At 43.4% G+C, this 20,008-nt stretch overlaps 1 protein-coding gene across 2 annotated transcripts in view; it reads right to left on the bottom strand.

The window, feature by feature from the left end:
* Positions 1-20,008, bottom strand: part of CRHBP (corticotropin releasing hormone binding protein) — a 102,400-nt gene that overhangs the window by 6,212 nt on the left and 76,180 nt on the right. For both annotated transcript variants that reach the window (XM_024732799.1, XM_024732800.1), the window contains 5 exons: positions 7,967-8,337; positions 7,513-7,606; positions 7,087-7,244; positions 5,465-5,675; positions 3,288-3,436 (listed from right to left, as the gene is read on the bottom strand). In XM_024732799.1, coding sequence (XP_024588567.1) covers positions 3,288-3,436; positions 5,465-5,675; positions 7,087-7,244; positions 7,513-7,606; positions 7,967-8,047 — 693 coding nt within the window. In that variant the 5' untranslated portion in view covers positions 8,048-8,337. The remainder of the gene's footprint in view (positions 1-3,287; positions 3,437-5,464; positions 5,676-7,086; positions 7,245-7,512; positions 7,607-7,966; positions 8,338-20,008) is intronic.

Raw genomic sequence — 20,008 nt, 5'->3', positions numbered from 1 at the left:
AACGGGAGAGGCCGCAAAAGGGAGAGGCCCGGGCACCCCAAAAAAAAAAAAAAAAAAAAAAAAAAAGATTTAAAATAAACTTATTTCAAGCTACTCAAAATAAGTATGTAGTCAAGACTTTGTGTGATGTACTGTAACCACCTTTTTCTGCTTCCCTTCATCTTTTCCACACTGTGTCATCCACAGCAATTCCTGTGCTTCACTTTCCCACGCAAACAAAGCAGACCCCCTCTCAGCCCCAAATGTCACAGTTTGGGCCACCCATTTCCCGTGATCAGGGCTGGCCTTGTGATCGTGCCACCCGTGCCCACAGGGCTCACATTTACAAGGCCTAGTACTTGGCTTAATGCTCTGCTGTCACCATTTTGAAATTCCTAATAATTTTAAAATAAGGCCCCTGTATTTTCATTTTGTACTGTCCCCCCACAAATTATACAGCCAGTTTTGCCTGTGATCCTCTTCTTCATGAGACATAGCCATCAAGAGATCTAGCGGAATGTGGCAAGGTGCTTAGAAGCTAAACAGATAGACCATGCTACATAGGGACCAAAATCTAAAACAGAGAATGTAAAACACACACATACATAAGCGCACACAGTCCAACATTTGGAAGATATTGAAATGCAACTGGAACTAAACAACCAATAGAAAATAATACAACAGCAACTCTTTGACTAATGAAAGGAAGCAGGTGTGGGTATATATATTTAAAGCACCTACTCTGTTCTGGGTTCTATGCTTAGGTATCTTACACGTAATTTCATCAATGATGAAATAGAGGGTTAGTTAGCCCCACTGTGTACAGGGCTCATTTTCTTGTATGAAGAGTTGAATAAGCCATATAGAGGTAAAGGGAAAAAAATGTAATTGCCTTTCCCTTGAGTAGAGGGTGTCCAGGGGAAACATGTCTTAGACTAAACATTCCACCTGGTTCTATAGGTTCCAAATTTCACAGGAGGAGGTGAAGGGGAAAAGCCAGGCTCAGGAGAGAGAAATGGGAAATAAGAAGTTGGGAAGAAATGGAAGCTAAAATGAAGGGAACAAAACCAAGAAACAAGGAGGTTGGGAGCACATACTTTTTGGCGTTCAGTGACTTTCCTCTCCTCTTTCAAAACCTCTCAGCTGTTCTTATAAACAACGGCAGAAGCTGAGTTGTGTAGGGACCTCTGGGGTTCAGCTCCTCAACAGTAACCCCCGAGAATTCTTTGTTGAGGTTCTATCTCCCTGGACCAAGTCACTCTCATCTCTTGCCTAGACTATGACAATGGCCTTTTAGGTGCACTGCTGCACCACCCTGGCCCCTACAGCCCATTCATCATCATTCATGGAAGCCAGAATGACCTTTAGGTAACTGTCTCCTTCCCATCGTGGACTTTGTCAATTACTTTGGTCATGAGGCCAGCAATTCCCAATCACTCTCACCCCTCCTGAGCATAATCAAATGGATTATGTCACTTTCCTGCCTGAACCCCTTCGGTGGTTTCCCACTGAAAATAAACTCAAACTCTGTAATATTACCTGCTGGGCTGTCCACCCCCTGGCCCTGCCTGTCTGCCTGATGCTGTATGATACCACTCCCCTTCTACTTTTCCTTCTTTCCATTTCTAGAACTCAGCAAGCCCATTCCTGCCTCTGAGCCTCTGCACTACTGTTGCTCTGTTCCCAGCTCTTCCTGTAGCTGCTGGCTCCTTCTTACCTATCACTGAAATCTCACTTTAAATGTCTCCTTCTCAAAAGATTTCTTTCTTGACCATCTCATCTCAAGTAGCTGCCTGCCCCTCACTCTACCCCCTTGTCCCCAGCCACCACTCTGCTTCATTTTCTGTAGGGCACTCACCACTATTTGAAATACATTATACTTTTGCCTGTCTCATCCCACTAGAATACAGGTTCTATGTGAGTAGGACCTGTTTTGTTCGTTGCTAATTTCCTGCATCTAGAAGAATGCCTTGTACATGGTAAGCACTCAAAGAATATTTTGTAAAGCAATAGATACCTAGAACACTGCAGACTTCACATTTTTTTAAGTGGTAAGCACCAAGTATACTCCTCGTAGCCAAAGATAACTAAAGTGCAGATCTCTCAATCTATCACACTTGCCATCTTCTATATTAAACATCAAGAATGACATACAAAAAATCTCAAGCCTATAAGGCTAAACCAAAGACATCCACTTGCGCTTCCCTGGTGGCGCAGTGGTTGAGAGTCTGCCTGCTGATGCAGGGGTCACGGGTTCGTGCCCCGGTCCGGGAAGATCCCACATGCTGCAGAGTGGCTAGGCACGTGAGCTGTGGCCACTGAGCCTGAGCGTCCGGAGCCTGTGCTCCACAACGGGAGAGGCCACAACAGTGAGAGGCCCGTGTACCACAAAAAAAAAAAAAAAAAAAAAAAAGACATCCACTTATCCTGGCCTTTATCAAAGGATTATTCTTCCACTAAGGTTCAACTTTAAAAAATAGGCACTGGCCTATGAATTTAGGGCTTAAATGAAATTGGATTTACTGCTTTTCTCAGCCCTAATCCTATTTATTTGGTTTTCACTGCAATCTTTCTGATTAGGAAGTATGACTATCTTTGATGCCAGCAAATGCATGAGCTGTCTTAACCTAGGCATATGAGAACATAAAAGGAAATGAGGATGACTCAAAGGAAACAAGCTACCAGTGCAAATAAATGTGGTCATGCTCAGCATTAATCGTAAAATCCATACAGAAGTTCATGGGGGAAAAAGTTGATGGGGAGTCTCAACTAATGTTTTGTTGCAAAATGTACGGAATTAAATGTAATGCAAAAAAACGCTTCAAAACTTTACTGTATTTTGCAATATAAAAATCCAGTTTTGTATTTTATGCTACGCTTAGCATTCCTTCATAACACAGTCTGTCAATGAGATACTTCCTTCATGTCAAAAGAAAATTCCAATAATCAGAAAAACAGCTGTGTAGATGACTCACACTAGGTTCTGCTAGGAGATAATTTTTGTAAAAGAGGCAAGTACAAGAGAGTTCAATTGTAATTATATGTCACAACTTTGCCAACTGAAAGCATTTCTAACATCACAAGAAAAGTATTCAAGTAGTCAGAAGAGGCACCTGAGTATGCAACTTGCAGTATAACGGAAATAGAAGAGGAGTTTATTAAAGCAGCGGGGGCAGGCTCGTGTGAGTTCTAACCGCCAAACAGAAGGACATACTACACCAGTTCACCACATCTGCCCTGTATAGTTACTTTGGCTCTGAGAAAGCTGAGGTCTTAGGGAGTGACTGGGAAGCAAATAAGCAACTCACCTTTAATTGCAGACCATTTAAGTGTCCCAGGGTGAGATCAGATATTTTGATCACCACAGGATAAATTATGGAGAAGCTGCAGTTGCGATGCTTATGTGGCACGACCAGAGTAAACCTTCCATTTGGGGTCTGGGAGATGACATTGCAGGCTTTGTAGAAAAACAAAATCACATTTTCACTGCTTGGTATGCTGGGCTTTTATAGAAATTTATCTCATCCTTATTCTAAGCTCCTATTCATGGTCTAGGGGCTTGTGGCCCAGAAAAGAGTACTTATCACAAAGGTGATTTGGAGAAAGGAAGGAGCTGGGGAATAAAAAGCACCAGTGATGTATGGACATTGTCAGGAGGCCCTGGCTGCAAGGGGACTTCTGATTGTAATCTCAGGGGGTCACCTTGTTTATAACACTCACAAGACATAAATTAATAACCAACCAAACAATACTAGCTGGTAGAAGTTCTAGGAACACTTCATTAACTAGGGTCCAAGTTCAAGCTGGGAGCCTGGAAGAATCAAGGCTTAAAGGTAAGGCCAGAACTCAAACCCTGTCTGTCTGAAACCTTTATTAACTGAACTTGGAGCTACATGTTACTTTTGAGATAATAAAGTGGAGAAACATTAAACTAGTTACAAAGTAGGCTGAGAAAAATACAAAGCAGGCTTATGTCTGATAAATATTTCCTGGGTGTTAAGTTGACTAATAGGTAAATTTAAAATGTTTACCTACTCCCAAGTCTTTCTGAAATTTTGTTTTGTATCTCAAGACTAGACTTACAATAAATTTATTCTTCTAGCTATGAAACTAGAAGCATCAGAGTTTGTACTTTTTTTGGCCAGTTATGGGACAAAAGTTTCTGATTGATCAGACTATGTCAGAACTACCTTTTGCTTCCATCTTATATTTTTAACTACACTTAATTTCGAAAAGAACTGAAATTCCTTGATGATTCTAGAAGGTTTCTGATCTCTAAGCAAACAGGATATAGGAGAAACAGTTCATGTTGTCCTCTAGTGTTATTCTGCTCCAGTCCTCAGAAACAGCCAATTTGGGGGGCTTCTTTCAAAAAGCTTTTTTTTTTTTATTTTTTAAAAACAAAATTTGAGGGGCTTCCCTGGTGGCACTCTAGAAGCATCAGAGTTTGTACTTTTTTTGGCCAGTTATGGGACAAAAGTTTCTGATTGATCAGACTATGTCAGAACTACCTTTTGCTTCCATCTTATATTTTTAACTACACTTAATTTCGAAAAGAACTGAAATTCCTTGATGATTCTAGAAGGTTTCTGATCTCTAAGCAAACAGGATATAGGAGAAACAGTTCATGTTGTCCTCTAGTGTTATTCTGCTCCAGTCCTCAGAAACAGCCAATTTGGGGGGCTTCTTTCAAAAAGCTTTTTTTTTTATTTTTTAAAAACAAAATTTGGGAGATCAGTCAGTACATTATTTTTTGGCAGATTAGGTAGGCCCCATTCTTCAACCACATGAAGTGTTAATAATACTATTGTATACAACCAAAAATGAATGTTTTCCTGATTTTTTTAATAAACATTTTCCTCTTAATGGGGAAGAAATAATAAACAGATGAATGAACTCATTCTGATTAAGATAATGTGTTTTAGGCCTGGGCTATTCAGCTTTATAGCACCTATTTGTGTATCCACCAGAAATGAACTAAATTAGAGCAATGGGTTCAGACTCAGAAGGCAATGTTGAGGTCCTCTGGTCCAACCCTCTGCTCAGGGCATGAAATCTGTCTACACATCCTAGATATGTAGTCTTTCAGCCTTCACCTAAATATCTGTAGGACTGCAATTTCATATCTGATCCCTCAAGCTTATCCAGATCAATGGAATGACTTGGAGGGATTAAAGTTTGTCACTGAATACATTGTAGTAGCTCAGGAGATCAGAATAAGACTGGAGAAAAAATAGAATTCCAGCCATCATAAATTAGTATCTTACCTAGCCTGGTAAATAAATTAAAAACTGCTTTGATTTTCATAATAATGAATTGGAAATATCCTTTAGATCATTTCTAATTACAAAAGAATTTCCATTCAAATACTTCCTCACTTCAAATTTCTTAAGTCTGTGCAGTGATGCTACCTTTGAAAAGCATAACTGACACTCTCTCCCCCCAAGTCCTGCCTTCCAACTAAGAAGACATTTAGTCCACTTACGAAAGAGGTTAGGATCTGTCTTTATGGTTAATGTGAACCCATTTCCTGGTTCATGGACCCGGAAGAAGATCATGGCCACGTTCTGGGAGGATCTGATGCTCCTTCTGCTAAGACCACTCTCACAGAAATCTATGTACCGCTCAGTCATGGGGAGAGGGTGATCCTGGGAACTGGGGAACTTCTCCCCCTTGAGAATCCAACCATCAAATACCTTCCAACAAAAAATACAGACAAAGATGATCACTTTCATCAACTCCTGAAGTCATAGGTGTGTTGAAAAGGTTATCCAGCCACGGGCCTTCGGTCATAAGTGAGGAATAGACAGCCCACACCCCCCTGCACCCCCCTTCTATTTGTATATATTTTGACTGTGAGGGTTGTTTGCAAGTCGCATTATTATTTAATTATTGCTTTTTTCCCCTTTATAAACTCTAAAATTTCCAAAGTAAATAAACTTTCTTATACTTTATCATTTCAGCCACCTTGGCAAATGAAACTACAGACGATATACATTTTTGTGTTGGTCATATTTTCCACACATCCTACCTTCAGAAGAATTCCACAGGAACATAATTTGGGTTTCAGTTTTTCTCTTTCCTCATTAAAATATGAACAAAATTTCTCAAAAATAGCAAGAGGAAAAACTGGAGCAGCAACTTTACCTACCTGCCGATGGTTATACACACCCATTTTCCTCATTTTTTTACTCTTACCACATATTAAAATATCAAGAACTACTTTAACACTTAGACGATAATGGCTGGTATGCAAGTTTGGAATATTTTCCTTCACTTGTTGAAGTTTGTAGTTGGCTGGACAAAAGGTCAGTCTATTGACTTTACTCTTAAAATCACCACAGGTCTCCAATTTAATGAGTCCAACCTAGTTCACGTTAGTAAAATTACCAGCTACAAATTATTTCACCAGATCAGTCCTCTTCTACGGCGTTTGACAGGTTCCAAAATAATTCCACTTTGGGATTTTAATCATATTCATTTTAACTGGACTGGAGAAGTCCAGCATCCATCCCAAGCTGACCCGTTAGATTCATGGAGAACTGGGAGTGGGGACTTTTCCGCGCCTCCCACCTGCCTCAGACTAGATTCCTTCTCAGCAACCTTCCCTGCAGCCAGTGCCCTTCTGCTCCAAAATCAGGTCACCCAGGCATTGAAGACAGCGTCTGGGAGCCTGAAACAGCTCCACAGAGAAAGGGACCAGCAGGAGCAAGGCGGGCTCAGATCTCAGACATGTGAGGTCGCCTTCTAATCAGGACCTCGGGTTCGGCGGACCCGAGGGCTCGTACTAGTTGGTTTGTACCCCTTTTCACCTGCTCCAGATTGCAACACAGTGGTTCGCGCCACGAGTTCTAGTCTTTGGAAGCGCCCGGGACCGAGAGCGCACAGGGATGAATTTAAACCACTGCAAGACCAAGGCCCTCGCCCTTCTGGGAGTGGGGCGAGGTACACGCTGCGCGGGGGTCCCGGACTGCGCCTCTCCCACTCCTGCACCACCGGAGCATCTAATTACGAGCGTCGCCGGCTCTCCACGCTAGGGCGCAGCGTCCCGGCCATGACCCCTCCCTTGCCCCGCGGCTGGGGCTGCGCCTGGCGGGGGCGCCTCACCTTCAGGAAGTCCCCGCTCTCACAGTCGATGGAGACCAGTTCGTAGTGGATGGTGATAAACTCCTCGGGCTCTGCGATGAAGAAGGCAGCGCAGTGCAGCTGCGGCCGGTCGGCGGTGAAGGTGAACTGGCCCTGGAGGCTCAGCATGTCCAGGCACCCTGGGGGGCGGGGGGGGAGGGCAGCGGGATTGGGGGTCCCGGGTTGCAGCCACTGCGGCGGCACCCGGGCAGCCCCTCTCCGTTCGCGCCCTGACTCCCAGCTTCGGCTGCGCCCCGCTCCCGCGCTCCGGGTGCGTCACCCCATCTCGCCCCATTGCGACTCCTCGGACTGACCCTTAGCCATGGGAATTGCTCCCCCCGCGGTCCTCAACAATCCCCACCTCCCCGCTGCCCGCGGACGGACGCCAGCCAGGCAGCCCCGACTCACGCATAGCGCGGCGGTACAGCTGCTCCCCCGGCAGCTCCCGCTTCAGGTTGGCGCTGAAGAGTAGGAAAGGGTCGTAGTCCACAGCTTCCCGCAGCTGGCCAGGAAAATCAGTCAGTCCGCAAAAGTTCAAGGAGGGGGAAGGGGGACCAGAAGCAAGGCACCCTCCCTGCCCCGCGGCAAAGAGAATAAAGTGACCGGGTCAATGTCTCCCGGGTCCGGAGAAGACGGGGAGGTTTAGACCTTTCCCATCAGACCAGGGTATGCCCAGGGACCAGAGGGAAGGAGGAAGAGGCAGGGAGGAAGACCCAGGGGAAACCAGAGGAGAGAGGGGGCACAGTAAATGCGGAAGAAAGAGCTAACCAAAACATGTCTGAGAGCAGAGGCAGCCTGCCCACCCCCAAGGCTGGACACTCACCACAGGAAGGTGTGATGGGTCAACCGGGTAATCGCTCACCTCCAGGTACCGGCTCTCCCCTCTTAGAGCCATCAGGTAGATCAGAATGAAGTGACACTGAAGTTTGAAAGTGGGAGCCATGCCGGCCTTGCCTCTGCAGCTGGTGCTTTCTGCTCCGCAGGTCTGGGCTTTGCTTCCCACGCGCTCCCCCAGGCTGAGAGCTAGAAGCTGGTAGGGTCCCTTTGCGGGTCTCTTTTATAGAGTAGTGAGGAGGGGAGGCTCTCTGCCCCTTAACTGATCTGAGCTCAGTAACCATGGGTTACTCTGTCTCAGTGACAAAGTGCTTGGTGATGACGAGGGTCCAGCTCTCAGCTGCAAACTTTCCGAGTGGTCCAGCGTTATTCACCGAGAATGATTTCAGACACTTACAACTTAGTGAATTAAAGTGTGAGAGAAAGAATGAAGCAAGGATAGAGAATAAGGGATGGCATTTTACTTGGTCGGCCACATGCTGAATTATCCTCTCCCATGGACATGCAGGGAATTTTTGGTTTTGCAAAGCCAAGTGACAGTGTTACCCACAGGCATAAAATACCCAAATACACACAACCTTATCATACAGACTTGTCACATAACCTTAAATGGAGCCATGTTGGAAATTGTCAGAGAATATAGTATTCATGCAATTGCTCGTGCCTCTCAGGAAGAAACTTGAGGCATTTTCAGCTCCAAAGAGAAGCTGATTTCACAGACTATTGCAATCATGTAATTCAAGCTTTCTTTCTGTCCCTTGGTCTTTGCTTTATCCTGGTCCAGTTTCTTGTAAGCTTTTCCTTAATAGAAAGCTAACTGTGGAGTCCACGGACTCCTGGATTTCAGCCGAGCTCTGTCACATAGCCTGAATGTATATAGGATGGACACACTCCTGGGCCAGCTAACCGCGGCCATGACCTTAACATCCATCTGCACCACTGAAAGATGGAGTCATTCCATTTCACGCCTTCGAATACCTGGATTACTTCCATACTCTGGTAGAAGGACCTGCTGAGAAGCTTTATTAAAACGGCTCATCATCAAACTTCCAGGGCTAAACAAATGACTTAGAGATGCAGGAATAAGTTAACCTTATCTTTGCTGATTAGATGAGAAGAGAATTGCTTCTCCTTTATGTCCAAAACTGTGGGAAATATGAAGATCTCCACTTTCAGTTTTCCCACCCCTCTCCAATCTCTGTGCTGAGCAAGGCCACTACAAATCCTAAAAAAAATCATGTTTTTACTTCTGCCTGACAGAAAACATGGTTACTACCCATAGCTTTCTTTACTATTAAAATTATTCCAGGGCTTCCCTGGTGGCGCAGTGGTTGAGAGTCCGCCTGCCGATGCAGGGGACACAAGTTCGTGCTCCGTTCCGGGAAGATCCCAAATGACGCGGAGCGGCTGGGCGCGTCAGCCACGGCTCCTCACCCTGCGCGTACGGAGCCTGTGCTCCGCAACGGGAGAGGCCACAGCAGTGAGAGGCCCGCGTGCCGCCAAAAAAAAAAAAAAAAATTATTCCAAATAATAAGACCATCATATAGGGTTTTGACTCAAGGAAATAGTTCTATATTTAGTTTATAAATACTCAGAATGAAGCAGCCATTTGTCTAGTGGTGTCAGAACTTGATATTTTCATATTTAAGACAATTCTGAGCTCTGAAGGAGCTGCCTCTTAATTGTTTAACCTGGAGGCCTTCCTACCATAGTCCAACTTTGTAAACAGTCCTCCGACCACAGACAGCATGAGAAGAGAGGGCACCCAAATGTCATAAACACTGGCCACTATGTCCTTCTCCCCACCCTGGGACTCTTTGGATGTCTGAATTTTAGAGAGGGTATAAAGAAACCTGAGAGGAATAAAAAAAAGAGAAAAACAAATGGCTTAACCTCAACTGCACACATGCCAGGCCTGTCTCCAGAAAGAGCTGGGGAAACACGATGACAGAGGGGTAACATCCTATTTTACGAAACAATCCACAAACTATGGTAGAAAAGGAATTTCATTCCTACCAAATCCTAGGTGGGGATATTCATGTGCTATTTTCACCAGTTTGGCAAATATCTACTAAGTCAGTGGAAACCGTGTTTTGTTTTGTTTAAGTAAGAGTAACTAAAGGATGAAAATTAGAACCTATAGGGGAATAACAAGAAGATGGAGTTGGAGGACAAAGAGAAGAAGGTAGCCATTCTCTGTGAGCCGAAGTATTAAAAATGGGTGAGAGCGCGCTTCCCTGGTGGCGCAGTGGTTGAGAGTCCGCCTGCCGATGCCGGGGATACGGGTTCGTGCCCCGGTCCGGGAAGATCCCACATGCCACGGAGCGGCTGGGCCTGTGAGCCATGGCCACTGAGCCTGCGCGTCTGGAGCCTGTGCTCCGCAATGGGAGAGGCCACAACAGTGAGAGGCCCGCGTACCGCAGGGGGAAAAAAAAAAAAATGGGTGAGAGCAATGGAAGAGCCATTTGGATTAGACAGAAGAAAAAGTTTCTGGACAGTAACTAGGTCTATGTCTGAAGAAAAATTATTTTCATGGACCAATTTAGTCATTGAAACAATTAGCTTAATATTTGTTTAACCAAACTGATTCTTTTGAAATACGTTCTGAGTTAACTCAGAGTCCCCAAGCATGCTGGTTGGAAATTATTCATATGCTCACCTCCATTCTCTGCACACATTTTAGTTTTTCTCCATGTTTTTCCAGACAGCCTCTCCCATGCTGATGTTAATACAATCCCTGATCAGTATATTTTAGATCTTAAATTATTGTTAGGAAGGGTTAAGACATCCTTTTCATTAGGTAAGACATTTTTCCTTTCACAAAGCCCCAGAGCAAATTGTCACTGTGTTATGCCTGAAGGTCAAGGTGGCCACATGATACGGAGCCATATTCAATCCATGAACATGGCAGGGGTGGGATTTTAAAATTTTGCTGAGACTGAAGAGGTGCACATAGCCAACTTCTAAGCAGCCTAAAGAGGGACTCCGTTGTCACCCACAGGGCCTATGACGTGATTATGAGAGCCAAGTGCAAGTTTGTGGAGTCTGCCAAGGCTTACACACTGCGGCGTCTGAAGCAGAAAGGGGACAATGTAATCCGAAATCTCTTTCTACTCTAGGGTCTGTCTTAAGATTCCCTTAAGTATTCCCTACATATAACAGTACACTTTTTCTTTTGTTAATCACTTGAACAGAGAACATTAGCAATACCTGCTCTAGAAGATCTTCCTTTTCCCTTTCCCGAGTGGTATGTTGAAATGTTGGAAATGGGACGTATGATTGAGTTCTTTAAGAAATAAAGATGACTGAATATAGCCCATTGTAATTAACCACCACCACCAAAAACTAGTTTTCAGTAAAGGGTCACATGACCCACCACAATGGCACTAAAGAAAACTAAAAAAAAAAAACCAACTAGTTTTCCATTTCTTTCAAGATGACTTGCTGTGTGAATGAATTTGACTATTTCATTTAACGTAGCTATTATTCTTTTTTTGGTTGATTTAAAGTTTTAATTTCCTTCTTCTGTGGGGGAGAGTCATCATTTGGATTAACTTAGATAACCCACAGTATCTGGTAAAAGAGGGAGTTAGCCTACGAGACAAATTCTTACCGATCTTTTTCTTTGCAGGATGTTCTGCCAAATTTTCTTCAGTCCGAAATGAGGTTAATAACACCTGCAGAAAGGCTCCCTAAGCTCAATAGAATTTTGTGGTAATGTGAAATCCTGACACTGGATATCAGATTAATAAAATATCTTTACTCCCAACTGTCCATGGAACAAATGGTTACTCACAAGCTCCCTGGGTAACTAGTTAAGGACAGCATCAATACAACTCATCTTTCTAGATGTTCACAACCTTAAGGACTTTTCTTTCAGTAAAATATTCCTGAAGATGATTTCTGTAGTATATCCTAATCAGGTATGCCTCCCAAAACCCTTTTTATTTTTATTTATTTTTTAACATATTTATTGGAGTATACTTGCTTTACAATGGTGTGTTAGTTTCTGCTGTGTAACAAAGTGAATCAGTTATACACATACATATATCCCCATATCTCCTCCCTCTTGCGACTCCCTCCCTCCCACCCTCCCTATCCCATCCCTCTAGGTGGTCACAAAGCACCGAGCTGATCTCCCTGTGCTATGCAGCTGCTTCCCACTAGCTATCTATTTTACGTTTGGTAGTGTATATATGTCCGTGCCACTCTCTCACTTCATCCCAGCTTACCCTTCCCCCTCCCAGCGTCCTTAAGTCCATTCTCTTAACGTAGTTATTTTTAATACCTAAGTTTTCTTTTTCTGATGTGTTTGAGATCAGGAAGGAAGAAACTAAACTAGTTCCTTGGGGGGTCTAGTATAACTTGGCCTTTGAATGAAACTCTCACATGTCAGTGACTTTCAACTCAAATCCATTATCTCCCTTTGATGTGGTTAAGACGACCAGCAGTCAATAGAGGTTAGGACTTTTGGGGGTTGCAAGTGACTGATAGCGAACTGGAACTGAAGGGGAAGTTATTATCAGGATGGCTTGCAGAATGCTTGAGCAGAAAACAGGAGTCAGGAGCTACTTCCCAGTCTCTCTGTCTCAGGCTGCCTTCTCCCAACATCTGTAGCTTTTGTGGTGGTAAACCAGCCACCAGTAATGCCTTAGCTTTACAAGTTACCCTTAGACAAATAAAAATACTCTGATCCAATGTACTCATAATCCCCAGTCCACAAACTTAGTGGGAAAAGGCTCCGAGGCCAGAGGATAGGATCCAGTCATTCCATGACTGTTCTCATGACAGCCATATGAATGGGGAAGGGAGAAGCGGTTTCCAGAAAAAAAAGGAATGCTGGATTCACAAAATAATAGGTGTCTTCAAAATAGAGAAACAAAATAAAAACAAAAACCCTGGTTCAATGACTTCTTTGATCATAAGTTCTCTCACCTGTAAAATGGTGATCTACACTGGGAGTTATTATAGACGTACCTCATTTAATTTCACTTCACTTTATTGCACTTCACAGATATTGCATTTTTTACAAATCAAAGGTTTGTGGCAACCCTGCATTGTCAGACAATTATTAGCCTTTTTCAGCAAGAAAGTTTTCTGGGTTTTTTTTGGCTGTGTTGGGTCTTTGTTGCTGTACACGGACTTTCTCTAGTTGCAAGAGTGGGGGCTACTCTTCGTTGTGGTGCGCGGGCTTCTCATTGCGGCGGCTTCTCTTGTTGCAGGGCATGGGCTCTAGGCACGCGGGTTCAGTAGTTGTGGCGCACGGGTTAGTTGCTCCGCGGCATGTGGTATCTTCCCCGACCAGGGCTCGAAGCCCTGTCCCCTGCATTGGCAGGTGGATTCTTAACCACTGCGCCACCAGGGGAGCCAAAGAAAGTTTTTTTGTTTTTTTTTTCTGCGGTACGCGGGCCTCTCACTGTTGTGGCCTCTCCCGTTGCGGAGCACAGGCTCCGGACGCGCAGGCTCAGCAGCCATGGCTCACGGGCCCAGCCGCTCCGCGGCATGTGGGATCTTCCGGGACCGGGGCACGAACCCGTGTCCCCTGCATCGGCAGGCAGACTCTCAACCACTGTGCCACCAGGGAAGCCCAGAAAGTATTTTTTAACTAAGGTCTGTACATTGTTTTTCAGACACGTGCTACTGCACAGTTAATAAACTACAGTATAGTATAAACGTAACTTTTATATGCACTGGGAAACCAAAAAATTTTTATGACTCAATTTACTGCAATATTCACTTTATTGCAGTGGTCTGGAACTGAACCCCAATATGTCCGAGGTATGCCTGTATAGGAATTAAATATTATAATATATGCCCTTCAGAAAGGATAACCTTAAGTGTAGATATTATTAAATTATACCAATGATATTATTTGTCTTTATCCCTAGGGCTTTCCTTCTAATGATAATTTTATGAGTGCATGTGTAGGATATGTTTTTTATATTATTATTACATTAGAATGAATGACTTCATATTAGAACATTAACAGACTTTAAAAGCCATAGTTAGACAAAGAGAGAAATAAGTTTAAATACACTACAGAACTGCATTTCAAAAACTAGCTAGGAATGGGCACCATTAAAGATGGTGCATTATACTGGATAGTGGCTTAGCTGCAACAGAGAGAAAAACTGAAATGTAGAGAGTAGAGAAATTGATAAGATTGAGGAAAGGGGAAGGGTGAAGTTATAAAGCAGAAACAGAAGATAAGATAATTAGGAACTACCCAAAGAGAATAATATTTGATTCCATATCAGGGATTATTGAATGACGTCCTCTGTTAAGCCTTAGGGATACTGGGAATAAGAAAGCAACGATTTGGCAAGACCTCCAAACAAACAGTGATGATGGGAGGAAAGAAGAGAGATTAAATGATGTGCCCAATTATCACAATGAGTCAGAAACGAAGTCTGGGCTAAAAAGATCTCTCTCTATCCAGCCAGGTAATCAATCCTCCTTCAAAGACAGCAACCCTGGACATTCACCCCCAAAATTATATTTTAGGTTTTAAAATTACTAGCAGCAGAAAGTGAGATGGCACAGGCCAAAGCAAGATGCTGGCAGATCCATAACTGCGAAGGAGATTGGGGGTTGCTCATGTTTCTGCAACGGCATCCTTGACTTTGGAGTGACATTGTTATCTCAGCTCCCTTCGGGCTTACTCTAAAATATGCCATGACTAACATCTAGCCAGTAGATCATAATGAAATGCCATTTAGTAGTCCCTCACTGCCTGCATCAAAGGGAAAAGTACAGCCGGGTCCAGTACTGGTGTGTTTGTCATTAGGTAGTGGTGACGCGCATGGGCACAGAACATCAGCCTCTTCTCTGATGGAAGACAAAGGAAGTGTAAAGAGGCTCATTTCTTAGTGCCTTAGAATAGATCTAAAGGAGAAAAGTCTGCCAGTTACGTGGAGTGACACCAGAGGTTCTAAATAAGGAAAGCAATAGAGAAAAATGCAAGCAAGCAACGCAGCGGTGAGCTATCTGCGGTGCCTTCTTAGCTGACTTTTATCGGACCCCTGGCAGCGGCCAGCCTGCTCCTCCCCTCTGCCAACCCTTCCTTCCTCCCTCCTCCCTCCCTCTCTCCCTTCTTTTCCTCCCTCCTCTGCGTCCTTCCTTCCACACACTCTGAGCAACAGATTTAGCTGCTCTAGACTCATAACGTTTTATATATATGCCTGAAAGCCCTTACCATATCTTGTCATGACTTTTAGTATGTCTGTCTCCAACCCTAAAGGTAGGCTCCTGAAAGCCTGCTTCTGCATCTCATCCATCTCTGTCCTCAGCAAGAGCACACACACACCCACACCTGGCACTCCCGGCACTCCTGGCTAGTACCTAAAAGCAAATGGCAAAAGGGGCTTCTGCTCTTCCCATTTAGTTACAAATTAAAGAACTGTCACCACTCAAATGTTAGCTGTCAACATCCAACGATGTGACATCAACCAGGTAATGTGAAACCTGAGGAAAGGGAAGGGAGGAAGGGCTGAAACAGTTCCTGGAGTCGGCTCTGAAGACCACGGCCAGCTGTGTGGAGTGGCAGGGAGAAAAATGGGGAGGGGTAAGGGGACAGGGCCGGGACTCAGGCAGGGTAGTTAGGGCACTCTGGGGCACAAAAACTCATCATCGTGATAAATAGTATGATGAGGTAAAACTTAAAAGGAAAACCGATGCCAAAAAAAACCCCAGGATAAACAAAATATCGAAGTCTTAGATAAAGACACCAGTGGTCTTAGTGATTCTTCCTTTTGCTTCAGGCTCAGCACAGCACTGTGAAGCTCCATATAAGCAACACCCTGTGGGAGTAATCAAGGATTTCAGGGCATTTATTCCGGTTTCCATGTGCAGTAGCTATAGGGTGGAAACAAAACGGCTCTGGATTAGGTATCCCAAGCCCCAGATCACTGACTGGGAACTTGGGCAAGTCATCACCACATCTCGAAGAGGGTGATGGGTGTAACTGTCAATGTCAGAGCAGGAAACAGATGGCGGCTCACAAGGGGGTAATTTGCGGAGCGTTTAATACAAGGACGGTACAAAGGTGTGGTCAGCGTGCAGGGAAATCACCAGGGTGCACTGTCCCAGGACTAATAGCAGGGAGGAGCTGTCACCCCGCTTCCTGGGCCATAGGACTGGGAGGCGATATGGCCCGAACCTAGTGACATGCTTCTAATAAATTGGCAAAGTGACCATGAAATTTCTGAGGCTAAGTTAGAAAAAAGCAACATGCCTTCGGCATGTGTTCTCTCCCTCTCCTGGGGTAGCCCTGAGCTACCATGTAAGAAGTCCAGCTCCAATGAAGCTGCCATGCTGGAGTGACCATGTGGAGAGACCACACAGAGATAGAGGGAGACACCTGGGAGCCCCAGCTGTTTTAGTCCGCAGAGGTTTTGATCATCCCAGCCCAGGTCGTGGACGTGTGGCTGAAGAAGCCCTCGAGGCAACCCCAGTCCTCAACCACCATTTGACTGAAAATCAGGAGAGACTCCAAGCCAGAACCACCCCACTGAATATTTCCCAAATACCCAACACATAGGAACCATGAGAGATAATAAATGACTGTTGTTTTCAGTCACTAAGTTTGGGAGTGATGTGTTATATAGGAAAAATAAACAATACTGGCCTGTCTTAGTTTGTTCTAGCTGCTATAATAGAATACCACAGACTGGGTGGCTTATAAACAGCAGAAATTTATTTCTCATGGTTCTGGAGGCTGGAAGGCCAAGGTCAAGGTGCTGGCAGATTCAGTGTCTGGTGGGAACCTACTTCCTGGTTAATAGACAGCTGTCTTCTTCCTCTGTCATCACATGGTGGAAGAGGCAAGGGAGTTCTCTGCAGTCTCTTTTGTAAGGGCACTAATCCCACTTATGAGGGTTCCATCCTCATGACCTAATTACCTCCCAAAGTCCCCATCTTCAAATACCATCACATTAGGGATTAGGTTTCAACATATGAATTTTGGAGGGACACTAACATTCAGTCTATAGCAAGGCCCTTTCCATTTATAATCTATCAATACATTTTTGAGGCCTTGACTTGGGATCCCCAAGTGTCCCAGCTCTGTGACAGCCTTTGTCTTTGAAGCCCTTGAGCTGAATCACTACCTTCAAGGCATGCCCTTGTGCCCAGACAGCTACTTCTAGACTGAGTCAACATCTGTAAAACCAAGCTGGCTGGTGCCAAGCTCAGCTTGTGGGGCATAGTTAGTGGCTGGACAGTAGATGCTAATCAGCCTTGGAGAGACTGAACCCTGTGCCTCAGCCCTGAAACCAGCTTGCTCTTATCAGCTGGCTGTTGGAATTATGTATGAAAGATCAAACACTGCTCCCTCTAAAATGCTGACATTTTCCATTTTTAATCATTACTAATGTGCAAAGAGAACAAGATTCCTCTAAGGCATTTAAAGGGAAGGAGGCCATCTAATATTGAAGAAATCAGTTTTTGCCAATATAATAATTATACTGTAGATCCCATTCCTGCTTTTAAATCTCATGGTATAAAAACCGAACTGAACACTAAACAGCTTTGGGTTAGAAAGTAAAAATGCAGAGTTAACTGGAAGAGCTTTCAATGGCTAAAACTGGAACAATCTGAGTAGCAAAACAAATAAAGTATTATTGGATTACAACAGTGTATAAAATAAAGTTCCCTGAGTCCATATTGATATAAATAAATGATTGAAAAATTAATAAATGGGAAGAAGGGACGAATCTCCCATGCAAAAGCATTCCAAATAGTTTATATCCATATGCTGCCATCAAGGAGGGGGAGCATAACTCCCCACTCCTTAAGTGTGGGCGGTGCATAGTGACTTCCTTCCAAAGAGTACAGTGTAGAAAGGAGATGGATGGAGAGTAACTTTAAAGCGGAGAAACCTGATAAATACTACCTCAGCCAATTCAAGGTCAACATCAAGTGTCATTTCATAAATCACATTGCTAGTACGTACCCTTGATATGATGTGATAAAAATGGCACTTTACCTCTGTGATCTTCCTCTCATAAACCCATAACCCAGTCTAATCATGAGTAAAACATTAGACAAATTTCAATAGACAAACATCCTTTGATATACGTGATCAGTACTCCTTGTAACTGTTAAGGTCATCAAAAACAAGGAAAGTCTGAGAAACTGTCACAGCCAAGAGGAGCCTAAGGAGAAATGACAGTTAAATGTAATGTGGTATCTTGGATGGGATCCAGGAATAGAAAAAGGACATTAAGCAAAAACCAAGGAAATATGAATAAACTATGGACTTCGGTTAATAATAATGTATCAGAATTGGTTCATTAATTGTAACAAAGGTACCATACTAACGTAAGATGTAAATAATATAAGAAACTGTATGTGGGATATATGGGAACTGTACTACCTGCTCAATTTTTCTGTAAATCCAAAAATGTTCTTAAAATATTATCCATTAATAATAAAATAAAATTTCTTTTAAAAAGTAAGCATTCATATATGGGATTTCTAGCATCAGAATGTATTTGATATTTGCCAGGCAAGACCCAAAGAAATTTTATCTCCAAAATTTATTGGTTCCTCCTTTCTGTCTCTTAGAAAATTGCCTCTTAATTCTATTCATCCCTGTTAAGTCTTGTTTTTCCCTCAGCTTCCCTTGCTCCTCTTGTTTCCACCTCCACCATCCTGCAGAAAGTCCCCTCATTTAGGTCACTCCTAATTTTTACATCTAAAGGTCACTTCCATTGTTCCTTGACATCTCTACATTATTTGACGTTTTCCCCTATTTTTCTTTTTGGAACTTTATTCTTTTGGTTTTAGGTAAACTTGATTTTTTAAGAGACAGATACCAATTTTGAAGACATTGAAAAAAATGAGTTAAACCACAACGTTGTTCCATATTATTTCACCCTTTATATGATAGATGTAAATTTGCAGCACCAAACTCAACAGTTGATTTTCTTTGTATTGGGTTGGCCCAAAAGTTCGTTTCGGTTTTTCCATAAGATTTCATGGAAAAGCACGAACAAACTTTTGGGCCAACCCAATATCTTAACCATTGGAAAGGCAGAGTCAGTCAAAGAAAAACTAAAAAGATTTTTCCTTACAAAATCTTTTTTCTCGGGGCTTCCCTGGTGGCGCAGTGGTTAAGAATCTGCCTGCCAATACAGGGGACACAGGTTCGAGCCCTGGTCCTGGACCAGGAGCAACTTAGTTGCCGTGGAGCAACTAAGCCCGTGTGCCACAACTACTGAGCCTATGCTCTAGAGTCTGCGAGCCACACCTACTGAAGCCCGCTCACCTAGAGCCCTTGCTCCGCAACAAGAGAAGCCACTGCAATGAGAAGCCCACACACCACAATGAAGAGTAGCCCCCGCTCACCGCGACTAGAGAAAGCCCATGCACAGCAATGAAGACCCAATGCAGCCAAAAATAAATCAATAAAAATAAATCTAAAAAAAATTAAAATAAAATTTTTTTTCTCCCTAAATCTGAAATATATGATTCTAAAGAAGGAAATAATTTGTAATTGTCTGGGGGACATAATAATTTGCACTTAAAGTTATTGGCTATGCACATAGCACAGGGAGGCCAGCTCGGTGCTTTGTGACCACCTAGAGGGGTGGGATGGAGGGTGTGGGAGGGAGACACGGGAGCGAGGGGATATGGGGATATGTGTGTGTATATGGCTGATTCACTTTGTTATACAGCAGAAACTAATCCAACAATGTAAAGCAATTATACTCCAATAAAGATGTTTAAAAAAAAAGTTCTTGGCTATGTTTTAGGGCAGCAGCAGGATGTGGGAGACAAAGATATGTATCACAAGATTTAAGGTTTGATTTAGAATTCTTTTTGCATGATAAGCAAAGAAAGGTATAAAGGCACATTCTGTCAGTTTAAAGACATGAGATGCTGGAACAACTGGATATCTATATGGAAAAAAAAACAAAACTAACTTGATTCCTACCTCACACCACACACAAAAATTAATTTGAGATGGATCACAGACATAGACATGAAAGCTAAAACCCTAAAGCATATAGAAGAAAACATGGGAAAATATTCTTGCAACCTTGGGATAGGCAAATATTTCTTAGGT

This window comes from Neophocaena asiaeorientalis, unplaced genomic scaffold (assembly GCF_003031525.2).
Source record: "Neophocaena asiaeorientalis asiaeorientalis breed wild unplaced genomic scaffold, Neophocaena_asiaeorientalis_V1.1 scaffold515, whole genome shotgun sequence".
NCBI lineage: Eukaryota > Metazoa > Chordata > Mammalia > Artiodactyla > Phocoenidae > Neophocaena > Neophocaena asiaeorientalis.
Note: the sequence above shows the minus strand (reverse complement) of the source record. Positions and strands in the feature narration are given on the sequence as shown.